General features: G+C 41.7%; 1 protein-coding gene across 2 annotated transcripts in view; it reads left to right on the top strand.

Moving 5' to 3' along the window:
• The window catches only part of FAR1 (fatty acyl-CoA reductase 1), a 74,930-nt gene that overhangs the window by 14,269 nt on the left and 42,024 nt on the right, over positions 1-18,637 (top strand). For both annotated transcript variants that reach the window (XM_038405582.2, XM_038405581.2), the window contains exon 2: positions 15,393-15,587. In XM_038405582.2, coding sequence (XP_038261510.1) covers positions 15,399-15,587 — 189 coding nt within the window. In that variant the 5' untranslated portion in view covers positions 15,393-15,398. The remainder of the gene's footprint in view (positions 1-15,392; positions 15,588-18,637) is intronic.

Consider the following 18,637-nt stretch of genomic DNA (forward strand, 5'->3'; position numbering starts at 1 on the left):
TTGCCATGCTCTCTCTCTTCCACCTCCATCTACAGACACCACCACCAAGCGACTGAAGCGCTGATCAAAGGGGAGAGCCTGGCTGAAGGGCAACCAGCCATCCTGTGGTGAGAAGCATCTAAGTTTGTAAGGGCACTGAAGGTGTTAAGATCAGCTTAGAATGCATTTTGTTTTTATTTCATTTGACCAAATCTTACCTGTTGTGCTTTGACTTAGATTTTAAGTGATTATATCTTTTGTAGTTAATACATTTGTTTTTGTTCTACCTGAAGCAGTGCATTTGGTTTGAAGCGTGTCAGAGATTCCCCTTGGGATAACAAGCCTGGTACATATCAATTTCTTTGTTAAATTGACACTCATAAGCTTGCAGTGTCCAGCGGGCATAACTGGACACTGAAGATGGAGGTTCCTAAGGTTGTGTCTGGGACCAGAGATATTGGCTAGTGTCATTTGGTTGCACAATCCAAGCAGCGGCTGGCCAAAAGCACTCACTCATGTAGCTGGGAGCAGCTTACATGCTAGAGGCTGTGCGTGAACAGCAGAGCAGTGTAACGCTGACTCCCAGAGTTGAGGATTGGAGTGACCTAGCAGATCACCAGTCCAGATAACAGGGGAACGTCACACCTGCTACTTGTACTTGCCACATCTCAGATTTAGGTAAGCTTTTAGTCTTAAATGGTCCACTTGTTAGCATTATGTACCTTTATTTCCCTCTCATCTTTCTTATACTCACTCTTGTCTCCTTTTTTATTGGGCTTAAACTAAAACTTGAACATCTGTTGGAACTAAACTCTTAATACAGAATTTCAAGAAAGCCTCAGAGACAGAGGGCTGATCCTCCCTTTGAAATTTTGTTACTAAGGCAGCCAAATCCTCAGTGTCCAGCAAATCTGGAAAATATCCTTCTGATTCAACAAAACACTTGCTATAAAATAGCAATGTGGATTTCTGAAGCATCTCTTATCTGGAGATTCATAGATCTTAATGTGTTACAAAGCAATGAGTTAAATATTTGCTGCACTGACTGAAGAAAAACAGAGCAGCCATTGTATGCCCTACAATAGTACTTGCTCAGCCTTAGACACTAGAACTTTTTACTGAAAGAGAAAATGTTGGCCAAGAAGTTGGACTTATTGTTTCCTGTTTGTCTTTTTAAAGTGCCTGGGGAGTTTTAACTTCTATCGGAGATGGGCTGAAGGAACCTTTTATTGAACATTTTATTCAAAGCATCCAGCTGCCTTTTCAACATGGAATGCAGGCCCTGAATTCTGGGCTAAAAAATACTGGCATAAATTCTTCTCCAACAGTGTTCAGCAGAAGCTTCCCATGGAGGATACAGAACTACATGGTTAAGAAAAAATTGTCGTGGTCTTTTTATGTGAACAGTACAGAAATAAACTAGTTATCCAACTGTTTACATTATTTCTGCTTTAAATCAGGAACCTTTAAAAAACTGTTTGCATTAAATTCTCTAAACTGTCATAATCTCTTTTGCTTGTTGTTGTTAGTTCTGTGAATAATGGCAACTGTCAGTCTGCCAGATTCCGAGTGACTAGTTGCTACTTTATAGGAATTTTGGTGTTGCAAGTGCTAGATTTGACATTACTGAAGCAATCAGGAATATCTGGATGTTTTTAAAAGAAATAGCTGTATATATAAATCATTTGGTTAACCGAGGAAAAAGAAAAGGAGTACTTGTGGCACCTTAGAGACTAACAAATTTATTTGAGCATAAGCTCTTGTGAGCTACATGAGCCACAGATATCTGATCAAGTGAGCTGTAGCTCATGAAAGCTTATGCTCAAATAAATGAGCTACAGCTCACTTGATCAGATATCTGTGGCTCATGTAGCTCACAAGAGCTTATGCTCAAATAAATTTGTTAGTTCTAAGGTGCCACAAGTACTCCTTTTCTTTTTGCAAATACAGACTAACATGGCTGCTACTCTGAAACCAGGGGGGAAAAAAGCACTTCTTTCTGGCTTAATGGTGATTTTTAGCATTCTGTATCTCATCCAAATCTGTAAGGAATTTTTCAGACAAAGATGACCTGCTGCAAACAATGATGGTGAGAGCTTCTAAAAAGAAAAGGTAACAAGAATATCTTGAAAATGTTAGGCCAGAGGTTCTCAAACTGGTCCGTGGACCACCTGTGGTCCGCAAGCTCTATTCAGGTGGTCCATGAATAGTTCCGTCTAAGGTGTGCGCCAGGGCAGCTGCACGTGAGAGAATGAAGGGCCACCCACCTAATTAGTGGTAGCTTGCAGGCGTGGCTCCACTAATTAGGTGCCTGGACCCTGGAGAAGATGCACATGTAAGGTGAGGTGGTGGCCTGGGGAGGAGGGGGAGAATAAGGGGCAGTGGTGGGGGAATTTGGGACATGAAGGGCTGTGGCAGCCAGAGAAGGAGGCGACTTTCCCCATCTCCAGGGCTGTGGCTGCTGTGGAGAGACCCCTCTCCCTCCTTCCCAGCCTAAGCTCTGTGGCTGCTGTGGTGGGGGAGAGACCCCCCTCCCTCCCAGCCCCAGCTTGCGGGCTGCCGCAGCAGGGGAGAAAGGGCACATCCATCGCATTAGTAAGGCAAGACTACTGATATTAAAATGAGTGTTGTGCTTTTATTTGTAGAACAAAAAACATTAATTAAGCGTGTTTTTATGTAGCGCTTTTATCCAAAGCACTTTATAATAGTTAGCTAATAGTGCAACAACATTTGGAAAGATCATTAAGTGGTCCGCAGAGACCCTCAGCAATTTTCAAGCGGTCTGCAAAGAAAAAAGTTTGAGAAGCATATGTTAGACAATCTTAGTTTTTTTTTCCTTAAAATTTTAATTAACGTCAAAAATGTCATATAGCTAGCCAGTGGAATTCACATCTTTAATATAAATAGCGTACATCTTCAGATAACATCAATTTATTCATGAGCTGGCTTTCAGTTCCTGCCTATGCTATAGGATACGATTTTGCAAGCACTGTTGCAACCATAAGTATTCCTGTAACACAGTCAGTTGAAAAGTTGCTAGGTACAGTGCATTGGTATTGACGCACCCTTAGTCTTGCTCAGAGCAAGTGCAATCCCTAAGCACCATGTTATCTATTAGTGTTGCTTGCTCTGCTTTGGTTCAGTGTCTGAGTAGGCAGCAAGCTCTGCAAGCACTGGTTTAATGTTTGCAAGGAGCGCTCTCTGTGGACATGGCATATCGTGTGCAACCAAAACAGAAACTTTTTTGTTTGTGTGGATTTGCTGCACTTACGGCTTGTACTGGCTCAGTGGCACTGGTGCAAGTTTTAGTATTGCAGTTGTTGTTTTAGCTATAGTGATTTATCAAGTCTAACATCTCATAAAACAAAATAGAAGCTTGGATGGCCACAGTCTAAAACAATCATGCCTGGGAACTTATTGACCTATGCTTTTTCTTTTCTTTTTCTTTTTCTTTTCTAGTATCATACTCTGCCATAAGCTATATCTCTTGTTTACTAAAATATGTATCTTTACAAAACATTTCTTTTGAGAGACTAAAATATGTTAATCTTGTTTGTACTGGGTGCTGTACAAATAGGCTGAAATACTGTTTGAGACCTTGGGATACTACATTAGAAATAAATAATAGCAACAAAGACCATCCTTATTCCCATATAATTTAGAATCTAAAACACGAGTACAAAGGTTTGGGGATGAAGATATAGCATTAAAGCATCTGAAGATGTTGGTGAATTAGTACAGTTTTATGTTGTGATGGAGTTAGGGTAAGGAAATGGCAGAGATAGAACTTAAGAGAGTAGGAAAAGGAAGGAAGAGAAAGATAAATGGTTACAATTCTTCACCTTCCTAGCAATCATTAGTAGGCAGGATTTTATAGGCTCAACAGCAAAAGGGAGTTTTGAGGAGAGATTACTGAAAAAAAGATAATGGCTGTCTTTTTAAGCGTTTTGCCCACACTCATGCATAAGGGGAACATAAGAGAAATCATGGAGGTGCTTGAGGGTCCACACTGCAATAAAAGACCTGTGGCTGGCCCGGGTGAGCTGACTTGAGCTCATGGTGCAGGGCTATAAAATTATGTAATTTGGGGCCCTCCCACCTTGTAGTGTCTCCTGTGAATGGGGAGGGTCAGAGCTCAGGCTATAGCTGAATCCAAACATCTACAATGCAGTTTCATAGCCCTGCAGCCTGAGCCCCATGAGTTCCAGGTCAGCTGACCTGGGCCAGCTGTGGGTCTCTTTTATTTGAAGTAACCCAGGGAAGAAGATGACTGGTATGTGGTAAAGATGGGGAATGTTGGAGTGAAAGCAGTAGTGTTGGACATCATGAGTCACCTGACAAGAAGCTTGTGCTGTAATGCAAAGCTGAAAGGGGAAATGACTAATAAAGTCAATGGGCTAGTCCAGGGGTCTCAAACTCAATTTACCTTAGGGCCAGTTCCAGTCCTCAAATCCTCCCAGCGGGCCAATAACGTCACTGAATATGGTTTTCAGACAAGAAAACGTTTATTTTTTATTTCAAATTTCTTAGAAATAATAAAACTGTCATACAACTTTATACAATTCTTCGCCTGCCAGAGATTTCTTAGTGTTTGCCAGACACCTGACAACGCTTCAGTTCTGTCAGTTTGTTGATGCCTTGGCCTCAGTGACTGAGCAGTTGAAACCTTCAGGATTGCAGCAAGGTGTGCATTAGATAGTTGTGTTTGGTATTTAGACTTGTTTATATTCATTGTGGGGGGGGGGGGGGAGGAGTGATGCTGCTTCCATGGCTGACTCTGCCTGGCGACTAGTGATGGTATCTCTGTCCCTCTCCCCCAGCCAATGGGAGCCGTGGAGGGTGGTGCCTGCAGCAGACATTGCTGGCAGCGTGTCTGCATGTGTGTCTCCTCTGCGGGCCACAATGGAGAGGTTCTCGGGCCGGGACTTTGAGACCCCTGGACTAGTCATTTCTCTTTTCTACTACCTTATCAGAGGTGGTATGGTTTGTGAAGAGTTAAGTTCATAGTAATCAGGATAACTGTATCCTCAAGTTATCATTAGACAATATTGCCATCTGCCTTTTCAAATGAACTTATTTCAAAAGTTTACTTGCTCCAAATTCTTTCTAGTATGAATTCTATCAGAGGATAATTTGGTCAAAATACTTGTCCAATTGGGGATTTAAGTGCTTACTCTGTTTAGGGACTGCCACAGGTATATGGGTGTGGCTTTAGGTGCTTCATATAGTCCTTTAATGTGTGCAGTACAGGAATTTATAGTCTCATTCTCTGCTCTTGGATAAGAACCTTTAGTAAATAATTACCAAGCTATATGCCTTGCTGCCTGAAACTTCTAGGATTGAAACCTAGCCTACTCAGGTGGCTGGACTGCTTGCTAGAAATGACTTACCACATAATTCAGTACAAGAGGAGTCTGAGGAAGCATGGGCAGAAAAGCACTTTGGAATATTGTTGGACAATGACTTCAGTATCAAAGATACTGCTGGTGTTGCCACACAGCCTGATATTGATTTAGGAATATTATTTAGTCACCTACCTCACAGGAGTATTGTGAGGATTGTTTGTAAAGAATCTTGAAGTTGAAAAACAGGTATAATTATCACTATAGTGCTAGATCTTCACCTGTGTGAAAATTATGCTGCAGTTCCTCACTATTGGAGTAGGCAGTGTCATGTCTCATGCATGTCTTGTTAATAGTTTACTGCTTGCAGTGGTTCAGATGAGTCATGGAACTGCAGATCAACGCTTCAAATTATAGTTATAAAAGTCTACCTCGTGGCATTCTCAGTTCCTCTTCTTCCACCTACTCTAAAACCCTTCTCTTTTCATTAGCTGTTCTAGTAATGTAATCATCACTTGGTAAGAAGTGTGGGTCAGCTAGGAGAATAACTAATTCTTTGAATATACTGTTTGTGTAGATCTGTACTAACATCCCTCCTCCCCCCTCCAGTGACTTTCAGGTTGTAATGGCTTGATACACAACTTCTGTAGCACAGATCTTCACAGGCAACTGTGTGCACACAATCCAGTTACTAATAAGTAACCTTCCTATTAAGGTAGATAACTCTGTATTCATGGGTTGTTTCATTGTAACAAAATATAAAGCCACATGTTGTAGTAAAGCCAGACATGCCGCTTCTATGATGAGCTGCATGCAATTCTAGGTGGTGCCCCTAATACTACCCCACCCCTATATGTGGACTCCTGCAAGGGGGGAGTCTCTCACAACAGGGATGAGGATTTTGGGGATGAGGAGGAGGATGAAACCATTCTCCCCGACAGCCAGGAACTATATCACCCTGGAGCCAATACCTTCCCAAGGCAGGCTCCTGGACCTTGAAGGCAGAGAAGGCACCTCTGGTGAGTGTATCTTTGTAAATATAATACATAGTTTAAAAGCAAGCATGTTTAATGATTGATTTTGCCCTGAAGACTTGGAATGCATTTGCAGCCAGTACAGATACTGGAAAAATCTGTTAACGTGTCTGGGGATGGAGCAGAAATCCTTCAGGGACATCTCAATGAAGCTCTCCTGGAGATACTCCTAAAGCCTTTGGAAAAGGTTTCTGGGGAGGGCAGCCTTATTCTGTCCTCCACGGTAGGACACTTTACTCCTCCAGGCCAGTAGCACATAGTCTGGAATCATTGCATAACAAAGCATGGCAGCGTATGGTCCCGGTGTTTGCTGGCATTCAAGCAACACGCGTTCTTTCTCTCTCTGTGTTATCCTCAGGAGAGTGATATCATTCATGGTCACTGGGTTGAAATAGGGGAATTTAATTAAGGGGACATTCAGAGGTGGCCGTTCCTGCTGGGCTGTTTGCCTGTGGCTGAAAAGAAATCATCTCCGCTGTTAGCCATGCAGTGGGGGGTTGGGAGAAGCGATCATCCTAGAGAATTGGGTGTGTGGGGGGAGGGGCAACCTTGTACCGAAAAAATTGCATAGCGCATGTGCTAACAGCTTGGTTCATCATGAAAGAGTCTACCCTTTGTTCTCTAACATGTCTCTTTAAATACTACTCTCCCTTTTTTCTTCCTGCAGCTCCAAATGTTTCAAAGTTCCCCCATCATCATCTGTTTCAACGTTCCCCAGAGGGTAGAGCAGATAAGGCGAAAAAAACGCACTCACGATGAAATGTTCTCTGAGCTCATGCAATCCTCCCACACTGAAAGAACTCAGCAGAATGCATGGAGGCAAGCAATGTCAGAGTCCAGGAAAGCACAAAATGAACATGAGGGACGCGCGAGAGGAGAGGTGGTGGGATCAAGATGATAGGTGGCGGCAGTGTCATGAGAGGAGGCAGGATGCAATGCTGAGGCTACTGGAGGATCAAACTGATATGCTCCGGTGTATGATTGAGCTGTAGGAAAGGCAGCAGGAACACAGACCACTGCTGCAGCCCCTGTGTAACCAGCCACCCTCCTCCCCAAGTTCCATAGCCGCCTCACCCAGATGCCGAAGAACGCAGGGGGAAGGGGGGTGCTCAGAGGACACTGCAAGCAACAGAAGGCTGGCATTCAATAAGTTTTGAACTGCAGTGTGGCCTTGTCTGTCCTTCCTCTCCTCCTGGGCTACCTTGGCAGTTATCCCCCTATTTGTGTGATTGAATTAATAAAGAATGCATGAATTTGAAACAACAATGACTTTATTCCCTCTGCAAGCAGTGATCAAAGGGGGGAGGTCAGCTGGCTTACAGGGAAGTAGAGTGAACCAATAGGATGGGTTTTCATCAAGGAGAAACAAACAGTGTCACACAATAGCCTGGCTAGTCATGAAACTGGTTTTCAAAGCTTCTCTCATGCGCAGCGCGCCCTGCTGTGCTCTTCTAACTGCCCTGGTGTCTGGCTACGCATAATCAGTGGTCAGGCAATTTGCCTTAACCTCCCACCCCACCAAAACATCTTCCCCTTACTCTCAGATATTGTGGAACACACCGCACGCATTAATAACAATGGAAATATTGGTTTCGCTGAGGTCTAACCGAGTCAATAAACTGCGCCAGCATGCTTTTAAACGTACAAATGCCCATTCTACCACCATTCTGCACTTGCTCAGCCTATAGTTGAACAGCTCTTGACTACTGTCCAGGATGCCTGTGTATGGCTTCATGAGCCATGGCATTAAGGGGTGGGCTGGGTCCCCAAGGTTAACTATAGGCATTTCAACATCCCCAACGGTTATTTTCTGGTCTGGGAAGAAAGTCCCTTCCTGCAGCTTTTGAAACAGACCAGAGTTCCTGAAGATGCGAGCCTCATGTACCTTTCCCAGCCATCCCACGTTGATGTTGGTGAAACATCCCTTGTGATCCACCAGTGCTTGCAGCACCACTGAAAAGTACTCCTTTCGGTTTATGTACTGGCTGCCTTGGTGATCCTGTCCCAAGATAGGGATATGTGTTGGGTCTATCGCCCCACCACAGTTAGGGAATCCCATTGCAGCAAAGCCATCCACTATGACCTGCACATTTCCCAGAGTCACTATCCTTGATAGCAGCAGCTCAGTGATTGCATTGGCTACTTGCATCACAGCAGCCCCCACAATAGATTTGCCCACTCCAAATTGATTCCCGACTGACGGGTAGCTGTCTGGCGTTGCAAACTTCCACAGGGCTATTGCCACTTGCTTCTCAACTGTGAGGGCTGCTCTCATCTTGGTATTCCTATGCTTCAGGGCAGGAGAAAGCAAGTCACAAAGTTCCATGAAAGTGCCCTTACGCATGCGAAAGTTTTGCAGCCACTGGTAATCATCCCAGACCCGCAACACTATGCGGTCCCACCAGTCTGTGCTTGTTTCCCGATTCCAGAATCGATGTTCCACGGCATGAGCCTGCCCCATTCCCAGTGGGATGTCCAAATTGGCGGGGGCCCTTACTTTGAGAGAAGTCTGTGTCCATGCCCTCATCACTCTTGTCACCATGCTGCCATTGCCTCCTCGCCTGTTTTTGCAGGTTCTGGTTCTGAACATACTGCAGGATAAAGTGTGAGGTGTTTACAATGCTCATAACTACTGCGGTGATCTGAGTGGGCTCCATGCTTGCCGTGGTATAGCGTGAGCAGGAGAGCAGAATTGCAGTGGAAGCAGTGGATGATGACGGATGCCACAAGAATAGATGTTTATAGAGAATGATGAAGGACCTGCGAGGTGGATTCATAAGAGCAGAGTTGCAGCAGAAGTGGGAACCCTTGACAGCCAACATGGAGAAATTCGCTATCGAGACAAGAGTAGGAGAGCAGAGATGTAGCGGAAGCGGTGGTTTGATGATGACGGTTAACAGTCCTATTGCACCATCTGCTGAAAGCAATATGGCATCCGCATGGGAAAAAAGCACGAAGCGATTGTCTGCCGTTGCTTTCATGTTGGGGGGGGGGGGAGAACTGATGACATGTACCCTAAACCACCCGCGACAATGTTTTGGCCCCATCAGGCACTGGGAGCTTAACCCAGAATTCCAATGGACGGCAGAGACTTGAGGAACTGTGGGATAGCTACTCACAGCGCAATGCTCCGAAAGTCGAGGCTAGCCATGGTACTGTGGACGCACTCCACCAACTTAATGCGCTTAGTGGGGACACACACAATCAACTGTATAAAATCGCTTCCTAAAAAATTGACTTCTATACATTCGACCTAATTTCACAGTGTAGACATACCCTTAGATAAATCCTAGTTAAGAAAGTGAAATAGTCTTCTGAGGTCTGTCAGGGTTCCTTCCCCACTCTGAACTCTGGGATACAGATGTGGGGACATGCATGAAAGACCCTCGTAATCTCATTTTTACCAGCTTAGGTTAAAAACTTTCCCAAGGCACAAATTCTACCTTGTCCTTGAACAGTATGCTGCCACCACTAAGTGATTTAGACAAAGAATCAGGGAAAGGACCACTTGGAATCCTATTCCCCCAAAATATTCTGGGGAAGGTTTGAGAATAATATCCTCACAAATTGGTACAAGTGAACACAGACCCAAACCCTTGGATCTTAAGAACAATGAAAAATCAATCAGGTTCTTAAAAGAAGAACTTTATTTAAAGAAAAGGTAAAAGAAACACCTCTGTAAAATCAGGATGGTAAATACTTTACAGGGTAATCTGATTCAAAACAGAAGATTCCCCTCTAGGCAAAACTGTAGTTACAAAAAACCGGGATAAATCTTTCTCTAGCAAAGGGAAAATTCACAAGTTGAAAACAAAAGGTAATCTAACGCGCCTTACCTTATTTACTTTTTTTTGTAATATCAAACTTGTACAGGATGGTTTATAGGAGGAGGGTTTTTTTTTTTTTGACCTGATGCTTCTCTGCTTTCCCCAGAGAACACACCAACAAAGCCTCCATCCCTGCCCCCAGATTTGAAAGTATCATCATTCCCCATTGGTCCTTTTGGTCAGGTGCCAACCAGGTTATTTGAGCTTCTTAACCCCTGAAAGAGAGAGAGGAATTCTGGACTACCCTTAGGTGTATGGTTAGGACAAGGTCTTTACTTTAGCCACACCTTGAGAATGCTGAAACTCAAAACAAGGGGGTGTGAGTATTCTGTGATGGGTATGTAAAATCTATCATTTGTGTGGCTTCTAAAACATGCTGCTAAACAGCTTATTGCAGGAAACCAAAGAATACCCTAGGTCTCTTGGCCTTGCTAGCCTTCTGGTATTGCACCTTGTATAGTGTACAGCAAGTCCCCCATAACACATAGGCCTGGGATAAAGAATAGTATATCCGTCGCTACTAGGTGCAGCATACTTCTCACATCGTGGTGAGATTTGTGCTTTGGAGTGCATTATGATCAGACATTAGAATGCACATAAAGTGGATGGCTTATTCTTTTGCCTCATTGTACTGTCCGTGTCCATTTCTGACTCACTTAAACTTCATCTGCAACAAGGATGCTCTAACTTTCATCTGGAAGGAGGGAACTCTTAAATCCTAAATCTGGTTCTGTCCTGACTACTATGCTATCACTAGGGAAGAATGTTTGTTTGGTTTCCTCTGTAAAAGAGGGATACTACTTAATTTTGTCCGAGTATAGTGGTGAGGATAGATGTCTATACAGGATGTTGAAAAAATAATGTACTAATTAAATACTAAGTACCATAATCTAAATATGGGGCCAAACCTGAGTGTTTGGATTTTTATGTGAATTTTCCAAGTTCAGATGTGTGTACATCCAGATATCTGTGTTTTAATTGTAATTTTAATTCCTCCTATCACTGACTTTGTTCTTTTTGTTCACTTTTACTTTCTTGTCTTGGTTTAGTTTCTGTAAACCCAAAGCAGAAAAAAATCTTGGTTTTTGTTGGAGTTTTAAGATACTCTTAAAAGTTGCATGTGTTTCTGCAAAAATTGCAATATTTTCCAACTCTGCTTGTAAATGACTGGCTGAAAAACTTAGAGGTAATTAATTTAGACCTTGTCTAGTTGTGCTCTGTTTGAATCCAAGCAACTATATTTGATTGTAAGAATCTTTTTATTTAAAAAAAATAAAAAGTGAATTTATGAAGAAAGTACTACGTTAAGTATTTCTAGCTAATCGGTACCTGGCTATAATAAAAGGTTAATGTTGTCCATAAAACTGCTGATGCTGTCAACATATTGATACAGCTCGCTTGTTTCTGTTGGCTATTAAAAATTTAAAGAATTTTTCCTCAGGGAGCTAGAGTTGGCTTTGTTTGGCTTTAAATTATTGCAAGTAATAAAAATCCATACCAAAACTAATACAGTTCTATTTGCAAGTTCTAGTTAACAGTATGAATAACTGACTTATTTTATTTTACTTTTTGCTGGCCCTTCTGAAAAATCAAAATTTAGTTTCAGGTCAAATGAACTGGTTAATTTTGAGCTTTTAAAAATATTTTTCTGTTTTTAATAAACCTGAAGTAAATTTTGAATAAAAAATCTAAACGTTTTCAGTAGACTATGTCAAAACCAAACTTTTTAAAAAACTTTTTAAGCTTATCTTTTCCAGATGAAATGACTTGGCAAAATTAGACACACGTTCACAATGTTTTGGTCAGTCCAAATCTGCTTTTTGGCAAAAACAGTTTTTTGACCAAAATTCACCCACCTCTATTTTCAAGTCCTCAATTTTTGTGTGAGAAGGGCTGGGGTGGGTTTTATTAGGATTTTAACTTCCACTTTTTAAAGGATGCCTTTTTGCATCTCACTGCTTCTTTTACTTTGTTTAGCCATGGTGGCACTTTTTTGGTTCTGACTGTTTTTTAATTTGAGGTATACATTTAAGTTGAGCCTCTATTATGGTGTCTTTAAAAAGTTTCCATGCAGCTTGCATGGATTTCACTTTTGGCACTGTACCTTTTAAATTTCTGTTTAACTAACTTCCTCATTTTTGTGTAGGTGTTTCAGTTATTGGAAGCTGTAATTCTGTTGTCTTCCTGAAATATATTAAAGGATGAGTGTAGAACACCTATTGACTCCCAACAGATCCAAGACTGGACTACAACTGTTGTAAACAAAACCTGAGAAATATTGTGATAGTGGGTATGTAGGTAGAAACAAGAATTTTATATGATCGTTGAAAAGGTTTGTGTGTCTCTTAAAACTGAAGCAAAGCACTTCCACGCTATCCTGTGAGTGCTCTGCAGCTTGGAGTAACACTTGAACTTTCACAGCAGACTCCAGGTTTTGTTGTTTTCTTTGTGAATTCTTTAGTGCAATTTTTTGAATTTTCCAAATCTTTGGTTTGTATGCATGTTCCAGTACAGAAGTGTGATTACTGTAGGGAATTATTACATCATCTTTGAGGTGTAATACTAATTCCTGTTTTTACAGGTACTTATTTATGTAGCATAAATTTCAGCCTTTCACCCCTAAGTAAGACTAAGGGCATGTCTACACTGCACTTTCATTAAAAGTTTTGTCACTCAGAGGTGAATACCATCTGGCCCTGGTGTCTTATTACTGTTTATCACCTTGTTCCAAAACCTCCTCTAATGACACTTCAGTCTTGGACAGTTCCTCAGATTTGTCACATGAAAAGAATGGCTCAGGTTTGGGAATCTCCCTCAGATGTGAAGACCGATGCAAAGAATTCGTTTAGTTTCTCCGCAATGGCTTTACCATTCTTGAGTGCTCCTTTAGCATCTCGATTGTCCAGTGGCCCCACTGGTTGTTTAGCAGGCTTCTTGCTTCTGAAGTACTTAAAAAAATATTATTTTTTTTTGCTATTACTTTTTGAGTCTTTGGCTAGTTGTTCTTCAAATTCTTTTTGGCCTTCCTAATTATATTTTTACACTTGATTTGCCAGAGTTTATGCTCCTTTCTATTTTCCTCATTAGGATTTTAACTTCCACTTTTTAAAGGATGCCTTTTCGTATCTCTCTGCTTCTTTTACTTTGTTGTTTAGCCTTTTTTGGTTCTGACTGTTTTTTAATTTGAGGTATACATTTAAGTTGAGCCTCTATTATGGTGTCTTTAAAAAGTTTCCATGCAGCTTGCAGGGATTTCACTTTTGGCACTGTACCTTTTAAATTTCTGTTTAACTAACTTCCTCATTTTTGTGTAGTCCCCCTTTCTGAAATTAAATGCTACAGTGCTAGGCTGCTGTAGTGGTTTCCCCGCTACAGGGATGTTAAAGTTAATTATATTATGGTCACTATTACTGGTGCAGCTATATTCACCTCTTGGACCACATCCTGCCCTCCACTTAGGACTAAATCAAGAATTGCCTTTCCTCTTGTGGGTTCTAGGGCTAGCTCCCTATGTTATCGTCTCATCCATGCATTTAAATCCTGCAGTTCTTTCTGTCTAACTGGCCCTGCACGTGGAACTGAAAGCATTTCAGAGAATGCTACCATGGACGTCCTGGACTTCAGTCTCTTACCTAGCAGCCTAAATTTGGCCTCCAGGACCTCTCTCCTATCCTTCTATATTTCATTGGTACCGACGTGTATCACGACCACCAGTTTCTTATCAGCACTACACATAAATTTATCTTGATGTCTCGAGAGCTCTGCAACCTTCGCACCAGGCAGGCAAGGCACTATGCAGTTCATCACAAACCAAGCTATCAAATCCCCCATAACTATTACCTATATCTTCATAACAACTGGAGTTCCCTCCCCTGGAGAGGTATCCTTAGTGCAAGAGGATACTATGACATCATCTGAAAGGAGGATCTGAACTATGGGATTGTTTCTTTCTGCTCCAGTTGGATGTTCTCCTTCTCTAAGACTTTCATCCTCCGCAACAGTACAGAGGCTGTCAGACTCCGGTGGTGGGACCATTCTACTGTATCCTGGAAAGTCTCATATGTACCTCTCTGTCTCCCTTAGCTCCTCCAGTTCAACCACTCTGGTCTCCAAAGCCCGTACACAGTCTCTGAGGGCCAGAAGCTCCATGCACCGAATGCACATATATGCCACCTGCCCATATCATACATGCTCCATTGGATGCAATAAACTGGATACCCCCCACTCTGTTGCTGGACTTCTACCTGCATTCTCTTTTTACTCCTGTAGTTCATTCCTTTGTTAATGTTTAGTTTTTATCGGGGTGATTTTGGCTTTAAGTTTAAAGAAAGTTAAGTATATCTAGCTCTCTTCTCTTCTCTTTCCCCGCCCCCCCCAACAAACTTACCCCAAGGGTCACATAATTGCTCCTCCTTTACCTCGCAAAGCTCGCCTGTTAGCTGCTCCTGTTCGCTAGCTCCTCTGTCCGGTTAGGAGCGGGCTTTTTAAAGCCCTAGTCTTCCTGAGTAGCACCGCACCCCGGTAAAGGGTTGATGGGTGCTAAAGGGCTTTGGGATCAAAGCCTCATTAAGAAGCTATCAGCCTTGCCTAGCAGGCTACTAAGCTCAGCACATAGTCCCCCAAACAAACAGACCACGCAGTATATTTCAGTGAAGCAGCCAGCATACCACAAGCATGCACAGTACAGACAACAAACTTACCTTTACACTTTTTGTAGCAGCCACCCAGTTTTTATTGGTCCCATGGTTACTTAAAGTGGGTATATTTATTTTCTGTGTATATTGTACAGTCTCTTTAAAACTTCGATCTATCTAGCTATGCAAAGCAGGTGGCTTATTTCACTTAATGAAAAAGAAAATATTGTTGGATAAATACTTGGAGCCAGTTCTGAATGACCAAAAGCTGTGGGAGAAATTGGGATGGGGCAGAGGGAGAAATCTTGAGTTGTGCTGGTAGCATAGATCCAGATTGTGTAAAAGATTTAAAAGGTATTCTGTGAATTGCTTCTAAAACGTATGACATTTGCTTAAACTTAAGACCTACTTGTGCAAGAAGGAAGAGGATACCGATAGATAAAGAATGCGGTCAGTGAGCGTCTACTTTCAACCACAGGACTGAAGTTCATATCTTTGCATTATAATGAGAGGTACAGATCTATAGGCCTGCATAAAGTGACATTTTTTTCTAATGTATTCTTATTAAACTTTAAGGTCATAATGGTATCCATCCCTGAATACTATGAAGGAAAGAATGTCCTCCTCACAGGAGCTACTGGCTTCATGGGAAAGGTGCTTCTGGAAAAGCTATTGAGGTCCTGCCCTAAAGTGAAAGCAGTTTATATATTGGTGAGACATAAAGCAGGACAGACCCCTCAAGAACGAATGAAAGAAATGATCAGCTGTAAGGTATGTCTTTGGAAATCTTTGTGTTAAGTGACTAAAAAAAGTGATACAAACCTCCTTTCCCCATTGTAAAGAAACTTCTGAAGTAGTGATCGACAGTGAACACGTTGGAACAGGTTTTTTGCAATACAGATTTCCAAGTAACTGACTGCTGTGGTGTTTGATAACTAAATATCAGGGTTGCATTGACTTTTAACAGATTAAAGGAAAGTAGACATCTCCCTGGAGACAGAGGACACATACAGCAGATGAGCATAATGAAGCTTGTTTTCTGCCATTTAAACTTGCGGACAGATATGCATTCTTTGAATGTCATATACCATATTATATGCTTGTTTTTTAAGTTCTGCTGATGATTTTTTTTTGCGTGCTTTGCATTCAAATGAAAAGCCCAGTGACAGGTTTTACACAGAGGGTAAAAGGATGTACGCCTCAAGTAGAATGTCTTACCCGCTTTCAGCTTTGTTAAAAGGTCTTGTTTTGTTTTTAATTCAGCTATCTTGTGTGTTAGAGTGCAAAGCAATGTTGAAATGTCAAATGGTTGTCATGTAAATGACTTGTTTTACAGTCTGCTAATAAAATGTGTAGTCACCTGTAGGGAGGTAGTGTGGCCTTATGGATAAAGCATTGAACTCTGACTCAGGAGACCTGTGTACTAGTCCCAGTTCAGCCTCTGGCCTGCTGTATGCCCTTGGGCATGTCACTTCGGCTCTCTGTGCCTGTTGTTCTATCTGTAAAATAGGGAAAATGCTTCCCTTCTTTATATAAAGTGCTTTGAGATCTACTGATGGAAAGCACTCTAAGAGCTAGGTAGTATTTATTATTAGAGCTGCCCCAAGGTGAATTAGCTGGAAGACTGTGTTAAAATATTGCAGAAGATGTAAAATTAAATGTGGTTTACAGTGAAATTAAATTACCCTTGTCTACAGTTTCTGTACCACTTAACTATTGTAGTTTAGAAATACAGTCAAGTTGGTGCAACCCCTTAGTGTGCATGAAGTTGTACTGCATAGAGGAGGTGCTTATCAACATAGCTTATTTCTTTACATTTACCAAAATAAGCTATACCAATATTTCAGAATATTCTCAGTTGTTTTTTTTTTTAAAAATTTGTGGAGATCTAGCACCCCCATTTCCCATGAATTTTGGTTAGTAGTAATCTACATTACAATGTGAGCATACTATGAAATCTCTTCAATTTGGAATTTCAATGATTTCTTTTTGACAAAGTAACTGTTAATATTTTGCTACTTTGGGTACCCAGTGTTGTGGGCTAAGGAGAGTAAATAATGCTGGAGAGGCACTTCTCCCCTCAGAAGGTGTATTCCCCTCTTGAGAAGGGAGTGAGTTGTTTTTTCCAGTCTTTCTGTCTGACTAGAACAATGTTGATGGACTGTGAGGAATCCAGGAGCATACTGGCTGAGTATCGGAGACGGACTTTGCTAGAGATACAAAAAATTACATTCACAAGGGGGAGAAAGGATGGGGACCTTAAATCTTAATTCATTAACAAACAGCGTTGTTACATGGGAGTTAAGTCGTCTTGTGCTTAGCAGTGCCTTATGGAATGTGGAAGCTGGCATAGAAATTTGAGATCTTGGAAGTGCATTCACACTACTAACTCTGCATTTTCTAGTTTCCTGACTTTCCAAAATGTAATTAATGGCCAGCAGAGTTCCATATACTCTTTCCTGTCCTAGAGGGGACAGAGTAAAGGCAAAACTTAAACCTCTGAAACATAAAATTCATATTTAAGGGTACTGCTGTCTTCTGTGCCAAGCTACCTTAATCCTAACCTCATGGAGAACACAGTAGGCCCTGAAAGTGCATATCTACCTTCCCTGACCCTAACAACATGAGCCATGTTCTGTCCACCACAACTCCAATGTGTCACACCTGTTTAGGCACTCCAGCTGTCTCTCATGATGCTGTGTATCAGTTTAAAGCCGAGGACAATTTGCAGTTGGCTGCTAGAGTTCTCACTTGTACCTCAGTAGGCTTGTACATGGCAATAACTGGGAATATTGCAGTATTTGACTTCATCCTAATATCACCTGGCATCTCCTCTGTGTCCAGCACAACTCTACATTTGTACTCCTGTTCAAACGCTCCCAAGAAGCCTTCCTGTCTTCTGTTATACTACTGTTCTAGGGACTGTTAACTGTAAATGGTATACATCACCCTGGACAGTGAGTCACATAGTGAGAGCCAAAGTAAATTGCTCTGAGGAACTCCTCAGAGCAAGAATCAATGGATTTTAAGAACTTAAGTTTCACCAGTGTTGCTCTTCTTCATCCTCCCTGCTGATGTCCTTATCTTGGAAATGGATGCAGTACTCTAATTAGTCTGGCAAATTTATTTTGTCTGAAACCTTCCCTCTTCCCACCGCCCCCTAAAAAAGTGAGTTCAGGTTAAATAAAACATTTCATGAATTTGTGTCCAGTTTGCATTGTTTTTGTTGAAACAAAACTTCATAAATATTGAAACACAACACAATTAAATATTAATTGAAGCGGAGACAAGAATTGGGGTCTCCTTCTCTCCCACCTCCCAGGTGACTGCACCAAGCTATAGACGCTCTCACTGAATGTATATCTATGTATTTATACAAAGTGAAATAGTTTCAACAGGAGAGACTGAGACACCCACCTCAGAATACCATGTAACCTGGTGGTTAGGATGTTCACATAGGATCAGGGAGTCCTGTGTTCAAGTCTCTGCTCCAGAGTGGGGATTTGAACCTGGGTTTCCCACATCCCAGATGAGTGCCCTAACTGCTGGGCTAAAGGTTATATCAAGACGCAACTAATAACAACAAGCTTGAAATTAAATGTTTTTAATATTTTCAATTCACTGAAACTTCTAATTCAGTTCAGATTGAACTGATCAACTTTCAGTCTTCCAGAACTGCCAGCAAATTGACAAATCAGTTAGTCACACAATTCTAACTGTACTCTCCTTGAGGGGCTCCCTGGGGAAGCAATTGGAAAGGCCTGAGTTAAGACTCTCCGGGGCATGTGGTGTATCAGGCATTATCTTAACATGTGTTTGAG

This window comes from Dermochelys coriacea, chromosome 6, assembly GCF_009764565.3.
Source record: "Dermochelys coriacea isolate rDerCor1 chromosome 6, rDerCor1.pri.v4, whole genome shotgun sequence".
In the NCBI taxonomy this organism is placed as follows: Eukaryota; Metazoa; Chordata; order Testudines; family Dermochelyidae; genus Dermochelys; species Dermochelys coriacea.